The sequence below is a fragment of the Oxyura jamaicensis genome, chromosome Z (assembly GCF_011077185.1).
Source record: "Oxyura jamaicensis isolate SHBP4307 breed ruddy duck chromosome Z, BPBGC_Ojam_1.0, whole genome shotgun sequence".
NCBI lineage: Eukaryota > Metazoa > Chordata > Aves > Anseriformes > Anatidae > Oxyura > Oxyura jamaicensis.
This window is the reverse complement of record NC_048926.1, coordinates 67,320,562-67,333,407: the sequence shown is the minus strand read 5'-3', so window position 1 is coordinate 67,333,407 and position 12,846 is coordinate 67,320,562. Positions and strand designations below refer to the sequence as shown.

The window sequence follows — 12,846 nt, the reverse complement described above, 5'->3', positions numbered from 1 at the left end:
GCATACATCCATGACATGATTCATGTGCAACCCACAAAACAAATACAGAGAGTTGATACTATATTGGCTTTCAAGGATTTCAGTACCTTTAACAGTGCCTAGTAAAGTGTCTGTGGGACACACAGTGTATGTAAATATGACTATTTACCTGTGTAAAGTAGAGAAGTGTCAGGCACTATAATGGTGAAGCCAAAGTTTACAAAATTAATAAAACCTTAACTCACTCTTACAGAAAAATAGCTATCCTCTTCCTTCCCTTGATACTTTCTGGATTCCTCAACACAAATTTTAATAATCTAAACAGAAAAGATTAAATGAGCCAAAAGCCTATTTTTATATAAAATAAACTTTTATTCTATTTACCTAAATTTGCATAATCCTTTTTTCTATCATGTAATCCAAGAAAAATGAGATCTCATTTTCCAGAAGACATTAATACTACAAGTCATAGACTTCACTGATATCATACCTGCAAAACCTCAGCATAGAATGGTTTGGGGAATTTCTTTAATATCGTATTGTCTCTCTGCCTCATGAAATGCAACCTAAACGTTTTAATACCACTTCGTAAGATAGAACATGCAACTTGGAGGCACATTTTTGAAAGCAAAGTAATTATTCTTCCTGGACTTACCATGGCAGACACAGTACTGGCAGACTCATCTTTTTGCAGTTCCAACTCATCTGCTTCACGCTTGTTCTCCCCTTCATTATCTTCTGATATCTGTAATTCCTTCTTTCCACCAGCTCTTCCCAATTTTGGCTTGTACCTCTGGAATCGGGCCCTCACAAACTGAACAGGTTGAAGAAGTGTCTGTTTACTTTCTTCTTGAGCTGTATTTTTTCTGTAAGTCATATAGAAAAAAAAACATCTGGAACTTAATACAAAAACATGTCATTAAAAAACACAGGTTTATTAAATTAACATATAGAACACAGCTTAGTTTTTAAAAGACATCACATAAACGTAAAGTTCTGTTGAGTGTAAGTTATGCATGCAAACCTTTGTTTCAGCAACAAGTTCAAGCCATTCATCTCCTAATTTCTTCCACAACAGAATTAAGAGTTAATGCCTTGCAATTCCTCTATACTCACAAGCAATAAAGTAGAAGAGTGCACCTACAAGAGAAGGAATGAATGCCTCCAGCCCTACAAAAAGATTTTACCAAGAAGGAGAGACTGTTGACAAGTCATCTGAAGTGTCTGTATACCAATGCACACAGCATGGGAGACAAACAGGAGTTGATAGATACTGTCCAGCTGGAAAGTTACAGTCTGATCACCAACACTGAAGTTCTGTTTGTTTCATACCTTGTATTATGAATACCACGAGTGGGAAGAATACTGGGATACTGCCCAGGAAGAAGGAAATGCAGACAGTGAAAGTAGGGACAAACACACTGGAAAGAGTACTAGGATACTGCCCAGGAATGTAGGAATCAGATCAGGTATGCTAAGGCTCAGCTAGAGCTAAATTTGGCAAGAGATGAGAAGAACAGTTAGAAGGGGGTTTTATAGGGACATTAGTCAGAAAAGGAACACAACAGAAATCATACACCTTCTGATCAATCTGGCAACAACTCACATGTAAAAGGCTGAGGTGCTCCTCTTTTTTACCTCAGTTTTCAGTGACAACTGCTCTTCTCACATCCCCCAAGTCCCTGAATCTCAAGGCAGGGCTTGGGAGAATGAAGTCCCACCCATCACAGAAGATCTGGTTCAAGACCACCTGAGGAAGCTGGATGTCCATGGGACATAAGATGAGATGCATCCCAGGGTCCTAAGGGAAATGCCAGATGAACTGGCCAAGCCACGCTTCATCACATGTAAAAAGTCATGGCACCAAGTCCCCAGTGACTGGAAAAAGGGAAACATCACATCCATTTAAAAAATAAAAAATAAATAAAATTTAAAAGGTATGAAAGAATACACTGGGAACTACCAACCAGTCAGCCTCACCTTTATGCCTGGTAAGATCACAGAGCAGATCCTCCTGGAAGCTATGTTAAGACATATGGAATACAGGGAAGTGATGAGACAGTCAACATAGCTTCAAAAAGGCAAATTATGCCTCACTTATCTAGTGGCCTTCTACAATGGAGTGACGGCACTGGACAATAAAGAAGAGTAACTGACATCATCTACCTTGACATCTGTAATGCCTTTGATATAGTCCCCAACACCCTTGCCTCTGAACACTAGAGATAAGGATTTGTTGCATGAACTACTAGATGGATTGGCTGGATGCATGTATCCGAACAGTTGCCATCAACAGCTTAATGTCTAAATGCAAACCAGTAACAAGCATTTTCCCTTGAAGGATCATAGTGGGAGCAATAACATTTAGTATCTTCGTTAATGACACAGACAGTGGGATTGAGTGGATGCTCAGCAAGTCTGCAGACAATACCAGGTGAGTGGTGCAGTTGATCTTCTAGAAGGATAGGGATGACATCCAGAGGGATCTGGACATGCGGAAGTGGGCCCATGCAAACCTCATGGAGTTCAACAAAGCCAAGTCCAAGGTTCTGCACCTGGGTCAGGGCAATCCCCAATATCTGTACAGACTTAGGGCTGAATTGATTGAGAACAGCCCCATGGAGAAGAACTTCGGGATGAGAAATTGGATATGAGCCAGCAATGTGCAGTTGCAGCCCAGAAAGCTGACCATATCCTGGGCTGCATCAAGAGGCATGGCCAGCAAGTTGAGGAAGATTATTCTCCCCCTCTGCACAGTTCTAGTGAGACCCCACCTGGAGCACTGCACCCAGCTCTGGGACCCAAAGCAAAAGACATGGACCTGTTGGAGTGAGTCCATCCTTTATGGAAGACCACAAAGATGGATCAGAGGGCTGGAGCACCTCTCCTATGGAAAAAAACAGTTCTAGGGTTGTTTCTTGGGTTGTTCAGCCTGTAGAAGAGAAGATTCTTGGGAGATCTTTCAACGTTTAAAGGGATCTCATAAGAAAGAGAGAAAGACTTTACCAAGCTCTATAGTGATAGGACATAGTAACAGTTTTAAACTAAAAGAGAGGAGCTTTAGGTTAGATATTAGAAAGAAATTTTTTACTATGATGGTGGTTAGATACAGGAACAGGATGTCTAGAGAAGTAGTGGATGCTCCATTCATAGAAGTGTTCAAATGCCATGCTGAATGAGGCTTTGAGCAACATGATTTAGTGCATGACGACTGCCAATGGCAGGGCAGTTAGAACAAGACAATCCTGAAAGGTCCATTCCAACCCAAACCATTCTACGATCCTAAAATTAATGCTCATTAATTTAATGCTTAGAATACCAATAACTGAAGTTTTAATGCAACTAGTGTTGAAACTCTGAGAGCTGACACCTCACTCAGTATTTTTATAAGACTTTATTTGCCAATCAGAAGTCCATCAGCACAATGATTTCCTTTTAAAATGCCTTTGTTGTAAATGAAGAATGAAACTGACTAGCTACACTCTTACCCAACAGTAGTAGCTGAGGTCTCATCTTCTTTTTCTACATGTAGGTAAGACTTCAATTCACCATCCTCTGATCTTGAAAGTGTCTGTAGGGACTTACAACTTGGCATCTCAGAAGCATCCTGAGGGCCAAAGGACTTTTCCTTTCCTAAGGATTCCAATGATTGCAGGACTTCATGTTTTCCAGCTTTCTGGGAAAAAAAAAAAAGAAAAAAAAAAGAAAAAAAGAAAACAAATAAAAAAGTCAAGATATAAAACCAAAAATAAGATATGTTATGTTGTCCATAAAGTTCTGTACTAATCACTCCCCGAAGTGTTTCCTGTCAAATTAGGCCACCTTCATTTAATTGCTCACTGATAACCTCCCAAGCTTTCCAAGAAGAGCATTTATTTGTCTCTTAAACAAAACACCTTGAAATCTAGATTTCTTCTTTGCCATCTTTTATTTCTGCCCTAACATCTCCGCAAATCCAAGTCAAAAAGATATCTGTAAACATAACAGGAAATACAGAATGGATTGTACTTGTTCCTCACATACAGTCAAGTACAGGAGTTTTCAGATACCAAATCCTAACTTTTGAAAAAAGATTATTTCTGAAAATATTCATCTGTTTTGTTTTTAAATCATCAGATGTTTCTTTCAGTTCCATAAACTCAAAAGCTGAAATCCAACTAAAAGGGAGAAAAAGAAAAGCCTTACATCTGGGTCAGGCAGGCTACTACATTCACCATCACACTGCATCAAACTTTCTTCTTTGTTATTACACTTCTGTGATACGTCCTTATTTACATCCAGTACTTCCTTTCTATTAGTTATTGTTCTTAAATTTGGCTTTGGTCTCTGGAATCGACTCCTCAGTAGCCGTGCTGATGAAACAACATTTTTTTCCTCTTGCTTCTCAGGACCAGACTCCCTGTGAAAGCAAGAAGAACAATAGTCAAAGGCATGGGACAGCACTCCAAATCATACGTTACATACTCGCATGTAATTTTGTGCACTGCAGTAGCCAAATAAAACACAGAACTTTCTTAGAGCAACAGCAAAGTTACTGACCGTGAAAAAAGAACATATCAAACAGACAAAAGAAACATGTTGCTTCTTTTTTTTTTTTACTTATCTTTGCTGACCTATTTATAAGATAGAGGATTTTGATGTTCCATTTCAGAACAACCACAACTTCCAGTCACGCTCTGAGAGGAACTTAAGTACTTTAAAAATTTCTTTATTTGTCTCATGTCCAGAACTACACAACAGATGTATTTATTATTTTTTAAGGACAGTTTAATAGGAAAATAAGTCCTATAGTCAGGGATTTACATAAGCATATAGAGATGTACTGGTAGGACTAACATGGAGAAGATAAGCATAGGAATTCAGTAACATTTAGATACTTATTTGAAAACTAGGATCACCATGACCTTTTGGATTTTGTTTTTTTGTTTGTTTGTTTAAGTCTAGTATAATCCTGATTAAAAGCAAGTTTTGTATCTGAATAACAAGTTATTTGATTCTGGAGTTGAATGTAGAAGCATGGAATGCCTAGAGATACTGATGGCTTTGAACCATCCCTTCACTCCTTTTAAAAAATAACCTTACCCTGTATTGAAATCTGAAACAACTTTCATGTCATCTGAAGATCCCTTCTCGCTTTCACAGCCTCCAGCTTTGGAGGACTTTTCCTGGGAGCACTGCCTTGCACATAATGAGTTCACCTCAGAATCTGCTGAAACATCCCTTTCTAACATCACGATGCATGGCTGTAGGTCTTCGTGAACCATCACATCCTATGGGGAATAAAAGATTCACTCTATTAGGAAAAAAGATTTGGCCAACCTCTCCTTTAGAAGGGCAGGAGGACAAAAGGTTATATTTTAGTAACACTTACTAAGATGCTCAAAGAGATCCCTTACTTCCCTTGCATTCAACTGAAATCACTAGATAGTTTAAAAATTAAAAATGTTATTTTTCTATATACTTTCCACCGGAAATGGTCTCTTTTCCAAGACCATGCTTTCTATACCACACTTCTCTTTTCACAGCTGTATCACCCATAACAACGTGAGATATAATCTCTCTCTCCATGGAAAACAGAATCTAAATGCAAGCATTAGAAAATTCTATGACAATTCAGTTTATCCTGAAATAATTTGTTACACAAATGCCAGGCTTACAACTTAAGCAGGATGTACCTATATATTTATTACTAAAAGCTTCTATTTGGACCCCAGCAAAAACCTATGCAGTCTATGAAGCTGTTAAAGAAACTTACACTACTGAGGCACGAACCCCTGTCTTCATCTCTGTGGTGTATCACACCCTTTTCTGCTTCTCCATTTTCAGCTTTCTCCTCTTCAGCATCTTTTTCATGTAATTGCTCATCTTTCCGTGCAACAGTTCTGCCTAGATTTGGTTTTGGTCTCTGCATGCGGCCTCTCTTTAGAGGTGTTGGTTTTAGCACACTCAGTTTGCCGCCTTCTTGTGAACCGGTTATTTCATTAGACCTGGAAAAATACATAAGATCAGTAAGCATCTAAGACATTTAAAACTGTAAGAGTTACAAAGAAATTATATTTTCCTTTTTCAAGCATTTAAGATACACTTTCCTAAGGGGGGCAATCCGTTACGAAGTTCATGAAACAATGAAGTTTGAAGTGCCTGTTGGAGACTGAAAAAGTAGTTGAGAAGTAAGAATTTATGCTTGCATTGTTCTTTGTCTTTCCCCATTGAAGACAGACTACCACACTAGACAGTTTCCCGACCCAAAGTGGCTCTTCTCATATTCTTTTGTATCTGGTTTAGGGGCAAATGAACCTAGTTTAATGAAGGGTATGACATGTTTAAATCATAAACATTGAGATTATGTCAGTAAGATTATGGAGTTAGTTATGCCAGATGCACCTACAACTACAGGTGCTTCTATGCATTTACACCCTGAGAGCCAAGTTATATAGCAAGAATATCAAGAAAGATTCATGATGAAAGAAGCAACCTATGAGTTATTTTTCTACCTGATCAAACCCAATTTACCTGTCCTCCACACTGCTATTTTCCCCTTTACAAATTAGTAAAAAAAGCTTTTCTTTTTTTTTTTTTTTTTTTTTTTTTTTTTTACAATCTCTCTCATGAAACACATTTCTCCTCTTACACTACAGCTGTCATTTTTCCACTGAAGAGAAATGAAATATTTCTTCACATTAAATTGTCCACACTAGACTTTTTCCCCCCCTGTGAAAGAGGCCTAACACTTTAGATGCTGAACCATGTCCAAATACGGGTAAGAAAGCAAGGGGTCTGGAGAACAAGTCTTACGAGGAGCGGCTGAGGGAGCTGGGGTTGTCTAGCCTGGAGAAGAGAAGGCTCATGGGCAACCTTATTGCACTCTACAGGTACCTTAAAGGAGGCTGTAGAGAGGTGGGGGTTGGTCTATTCTCCCACGTGCCTGGTGACAGGACAAGGGGGAATGGGCAAAAGTTGTGCCAAGGGAGGTTTAGGTTGGATATTAGGAAAAACTTCTTTACTGAAAGGGTTGTTAGGCATTAGAAAGGGCTGCCCAGGGAAGTGGTGGAGTCACCATCCCTGAAGGTCTTTAAAAAACGTTTAGATATAGAGCTTAGGGATATGGTTTAGTGGAGGACTTGTTAGACCAGAGGTTGGACTAGGTGAGGTCTCTTCCAGCCTATATGATTCTGTAATTTAAGAACTACACTTTAAGAATAAGCACTGATTAGTGTTGTTTAAATACTCAGTTTCTGCCACTGAAATGGTGATACTTCAGTATTAAAGCTATTAAAGAAAGCTTGTTATAATTTTTTAAGGACTAGCTTTCATTTTTTTTACATTCATCATGATTGATGTTTCATTTGAAAGCACTGCTTTATAAACAAAAACGGTTAATTCATTTCATGCATAAGAAAAAAAAAGATTCCCTCAATTTCTATCTCATTGCAGAAATTTCTAAAGTAACTTCTATAACTACCATACTATGTAATATTACCAGATGTGACAAGTACAGCAAGTTGTTGGAAAGTAACATGTTGGTGTTTTTTTTTTTTTTTTTTTTTTTTTTTCCGTTTGTTTGTTTTTTTTTCATTTTTCACATACTTACTGAGACTCTGTCTCCAGGATTTTATCATCTTTTTCTGCAGCTTCTCCACTGGTAGTATCAGACCTACTACTTTGGTCAATATTCTGAATAGAAATAGAACATTAAAACGTTAATTTTCCATTAAGTAATGGTGCACTTAATAATTAGATCAGGTAACTATCCCTCCTAACAGGACGCAAAATGGGTTTCTCATGGCAGATACAGACTCTTATACACTAAATTTCACATAGTCAGAAAGGTGCAGTAAAATCTAGTTCAAACAAACAGAGCTGTTTGCTGCAGGACGTGAGAGATTCCTGGCATATACTATCTATGTGACAATCTCCCAGCTAAGCTGAGGTCCCTATGCAGTAATTATAGTCACTACTGGTTGAGTACTAATTCCTGGTCATATTCAGAAAAAAAGAAAAAAAAAGAAAAAAAAAAGAAAAAAGAAAGAAAAGAAAAAAAAGAAAAAAAAAGAAAAGAAAAAAAAAGAAAAAAAGAAAAAAAGAAAAAAAAGAAAAAAAGGAAAAAAATAAAAAAAAGAAAAAAAGGAAAAGATAATGTTGCTGTTGCATCCAACATGTTTTTAGCTAACGTATTATTTCCAGTTATCTTACTCCACGAAGTACCTTTTTAGTTCCCTCCTTAGACTCTGGATGAAACATTTTATCATTTCCTGAACTGTTCTCAGGCTCTTTCCTTCCAGATGCTCTTATAACATTAGGCTTAAATCTCTGTCGACATCCTCTGACTCTTGTCATTCCAATTACAGTTTTCTCAGGCTCTCTGTACAAAGGATTCAAAACAATGAAATTTATTCTCATATTCAAATATTCAAGCCTTATATTTAATGTGCAACTTTCTTTACTGGGAGTCAGTATTACATTGAGTTGTCTTTAGAAGGATTTGCACACAATTATGCAAGTTCCTTCATGTTAGTACCAAACCTTATCCAGTCTTAAGGGTGTGGAAACTTAATTTATATTGTTATTGAAACGATATGAAGTTATCGCACAAGTTAGGAACCCAAATGGACTGCATGCCATTGCTGCTCCTGCAAGGGTCAGAAATGGAGCCATCAGCTGGTAGATGAGGTGGGATGGCCAAGCCATTTTTATCACCTTTTTTCCACCCAAATTCCAAATAAAGTTTGTACTTTATAAAGTAATACTTTCTGCAATTTCCCAGAAAGGAAGCACATATCTTCTACTGTAGTACCATTACTGGAATCATCCAAGAAAATGCCAAAGGTGATTTTAAGATTCACATTAAGTTTTTGACTTCACTGTTGTCTTTTTATAACAGCACTATGCAGAATGAAGTAACAATTATAGACACAGTTAATGCTATGAAACTAGAAAAGTGATCTCAATACTTACTCAGATTTCGTATCCTTTTCCAAATCCATATTCTCCAATTCTGTGACTTCATCTCTGTTTCTTCTACTGTCTTGCTCAGGACACTGTAATTAAGGCAAGAGGTGTGGTTTAACACCAGTAGGCAGCTAAGCACCACACGGCCACTCACTTTCCCCCAAGAGGGATGGAGGGGAAGAAAATCACAGAGGGTAAATGTTAAGAAACTTACAAGTTGACATACAGACATCTTCACGCATCAAAAAAAGTAAACAAAAGAAAATCCAAACCAAGAAAAAATAAGGGATGCAAAACTCAACTATCCAGCACCAGGTGACTATTGCACAGCCACAGTCCCTCCACAACAGCAGCCCTGGCAAACACCACCCAGCACTTTAATGCTGAGCACAATGTCCTGTGGTATGGGATATCCATTTGGTCAGCTGGGCTCATCTGTCCTGGTTGTGTCCCTCCCAACTTCTTGTGCACGTGAAGCCTACTTCATAGCAGGCAGTTCAATAAACAGAAAAGCCCTTGACTCTATATAAGCAGTGCTCAGCAATAACTAAAACATCCATCAGCACTATTTTCATTACAAATCCAAAAATGGAACACTACACAAGCTCTTATCAAAAAAAATTAATGCAATCCCAACCAAAAAAAAAAAAAAAAAAAAAAACAAAAAATATTATTCTTGGTCAAATGCACAGATTGATACCTCAGAGGTAGTTCTCAGAATTTTACGTATTACACTGTAGTTTGTCCACAGGATCAGTACTGATCAAAATGGATACAGCAACAAGTGCATAGCATATTAAGGAACATTTCTCTTTCTGACCTTTTTGGCTGTATTCACAAGTTTTCGAGAGGAAGTCTCGGCCTCCATTTTCTCTTGGTTTGCTGCTTCTTTCTTTCCTGAGGATCTTGTGAAATTGGGTTTAGGTCTTTGCAGGTGCCCTCTCTCTGCTGGCTTTTCAGTTTTACTTAAGACATAAAAAGGGGTAGTTTATACCACTATTAGTAAAACACTATGTGGTCCAAGATGTACTTCAAGAGCAGCACAAAATGCATTGGTAATACACTAAGACAATAAACTGAAGAAAACTGTAATGGCAGAAAAATATAATATACATTACTACTTTAAGCACAGAATCTCAAACCTTAACACCTTTGATGGCCTTCCATGCAACCTACTTAAAAATACTTGATGGAAGCATTTCTTAATTCTTAATAAATAGGAATACTTCTTCTAGGGATTCACAGTTGACACCAGTGTGAACAGGCTTACTGAATTCAACAGAGACAACAAATCTGCTCCAAAATAAAACAGATCTATTTGATATCCAAAATTTACTAATCCCTTTTTTTGTCCCTCCATCCCCTTTCAAAGCTACCCTGCTCAAGAACTGTGAACTGCTGTTGACAAACTGTCCTACTGCTGATTACCATGCATTATTGAAGAACAGGGTACACATATCAATCTCTGTATCCTATTAACTATTACAATACAGAATCTTCGGATTCAGATGCTACTTGCCAGAGCCCTATAGATGATTGATAATCTTCAAATTGGAAACTACTAATTGGAAGCTGCTTTTTTTTTATACTCTTCCCAGGACAGGGTAAACGAAATTTTGATCGCCTTTACAAGTGAGTTGCCCATCAGTAAGGGAATAGCAGAAGCATGAAACTTTCATGTTTAAAGACCTTCTAACTAAGCATAAACTAGTAGACAATCTCAAAATCAACTTTAAAGAATTATACCATTAATTACTACATCTCTGATCACATAGAATGGAAGCTTTGGGCGCAGAGTTGTTTAAACATCGCTGCTTAGTTACATAGAAAAGTATAGGAAATAGTCACAAAGATTAACTTCATAAAGGAGTGCAGTTGAGACAGAGCTGGGGTACCTTCTGGAAAGGTACATCTCAACTTACACTCTTGAATTCCAAGGAGCCAAAATTTCCAGTCAGGAAGGTTTCAATATACTACACGCGCTGAGTGCAGCTAATAAGCTCTGATGGCCATATGCCACTTTCAGAGAATAGAGTGAAGTCCTTTTCCCAACAAAGGCTCACCCATAAAATCACAAAACGTCTTCAGAGAAGTTTCTTGCTGTTACTCATTGTAGAGGGACTAGCTTTCTTCTAAGCTCAGTTAATCCTATCTTGTGTCCAAACAAGAAGTTTTAGTCAAAGCATCACTTGCTCCTCAGCAATCAGAATTTCTATCAAGAAAAACTTCATTGAATATGAAAAAAAATACCATCTCAATCTACTAGGTTGTTGAACCTACTCCAGTGAAACAATTATACCCAAATGAAGTCAATACAGGTTTATCACAAGTACCCCCACAAGTTAATCTAATTCTACTTACATTATTTCAGGCAGAGAATCACTTTCTGATGCACTCTGCTCTTCCTGTGGTCTATGTAAGTCATGTGTGTCTCTGTTCTAAGTAAGAAGAAAAATAAATGGTGTGGAAATTGATAAACATGAAGAAATCTTTGCTTTAAGTTAAAAACAAGAAGAAACAGTAACAAAGTTACTCTGTTTTTTAACTGAATGAAGCTGATAACAGACGCCTTAGGCAATATCACTTAGTATTAGTTTTCAGGTCTAAAACTAGTTTCCCAAAGAATACAGACTACAACTCGGGGGTGGGCCGGGCCCGGGCCGCCACGGGACGATGACACAAGAACAAACTAATCCCAATTACAGTGAAGTTTTTATAGAACCTATCTACTGAATTAAGATAAAAATCTACTGCATATAAACACTGTTTCTCTACTTTATTCATTTCTTTACTCATAGTGATAGAATTACATTTCACACATTACTGGTTGGCTGAGTATTTCTAATTTTAGATCTCTGTTCACATTACTTATAAAGAAAATCAACCACAGCAGGCCAAGACAATTAGAACTGACATTCAAGATCTTTCAAGATCATTTGCTTTCACATTTTCTCACGCCAAATAGCATAATTAATTGGACAGAGAGTTGAACTTAGCTACTGTGGCTACCGTATACCATATGATAGACAGATGTATACAAAGAATTGCCCTGTTCAGTTCACTGATTTTTATAAATAACATTCCAACTAGCATCAGGAGATTGCATTGTTCTAACATTCTAAACCATGAGTATTTACTATTTGAAGATTGCAAGCAGTTTTCCGCTATGGTGAAGACATTGTTTTAGGAAACAGAATCTAAAAGGCCAAAGCAGAAATGATTTGCCCTTAGGGAAACAACTAATACTTCAAATTTCCTAATCTCTCACTGTAAAGTTTAGTCATAAGATTGTTCTTTGTCCTAGAAAAAGAAAGAAAAAGTAATTAATTTGCTCAAACATGAATCTTCAAACAGTATATTAAGTTCCAAAACCAACATAACAGTACAAGGATAGAATGATTATGAGATGAACAGAGCGGTCTCTGCGTAAGGAGAAGTGTAAGGTTAAGACTCTCCAGCTCGAAAAAAAATAATGCTGAACAGAGGAAAAAAATGAGTTCATACAACAAGAATAGCTTGAAGATGAACAGGAACATAATAATGGATGTAGAGTGCAATGCATTAAGCTACATGCTTGAAGCTTAAAACAATCCAAAGAGCATGCTTTTTTACTAAGTGAATAATTAAAGTAAGGAAGTCTTAGCTGTACTACGCAGTTGACAACAAATGTAAAGGAAAATGCAAAAAAAAGCTGCTAATAAATCATGAGTAGAAGGCCCACTAAAGGCTATGAAAAAAAAGTCAGATGTAATCTCAAGGAGTTTCTAAACTGATGGAACTGATTAGAACATACCTGACGAAAGACCACTTAATTTTGGTCCAGTTTCTTATCTTTTCTGGAACACCTCAAACCAGCCAGTACCAGCAAGTGAAAGTTTAGACAGGTTTCCATTCTGAGGCAGCGCAAACAATGCAATG

At 37.4% G+C, this 12,846-nt stretch overlaps 1 protein-coding gene across 6 annotated transcripts in view; it reads right to left on the bottom strand.

Moving 5' to 3' along the window:
• Window positions 1–12,846, bottom strand: part of BDP1 (B double prime 1, subunit of RNA polymerase III transcription initiation factor IIIB) — a 54,734-nt gene that overhangs the window by 28,054 nt on the left and 13,834 nt on the right. For all 6 annotated transcript variants that reach the window (XM_035309192.1, XM_035309195.1, XM_035309193.1 and 3 more), the window contains exons 13-22: window positions 11,290–11,366; window positions 9,749–9,893; window positions 8,935–9,017; window positions 8,185–8,341; window positions 7,571–7,653; window positions 5,735–5,966; window positions 5,062–5,249; window positions 4,165–4,378; window positions 3,468–3,655; window positions 635–845 (exon numbers count right to left, since the gene is read on the bottom strand). In XM_035309192.1, coding sequence (XP_035165083.1) covers window positions 635–845; window positions 3,468–3,655; window positions 4,165–4,378; window positions 5,062–5,249; window positions 5,735–5,966; window positions 7,571–7,653; window positions 8,185–8,341; window positions 8,935–9,017; window positions 9,749–9,893; window positions 11,290–11,366 — 1,578 coding nt within the window. The remainder of the gene's footprint in view (window positions 1–634; window positions 846–3,467; window positions 3,656–4,164; window positions 4,379–5,061; window positions 5,250–5,734; window positions 5,967–7,570; window positions 7,654–8,184; window positions 8,342–8,934; window positions 9,018–9,748; window positions 9,894–11,289; window positions 11,367–12,846) is intronic.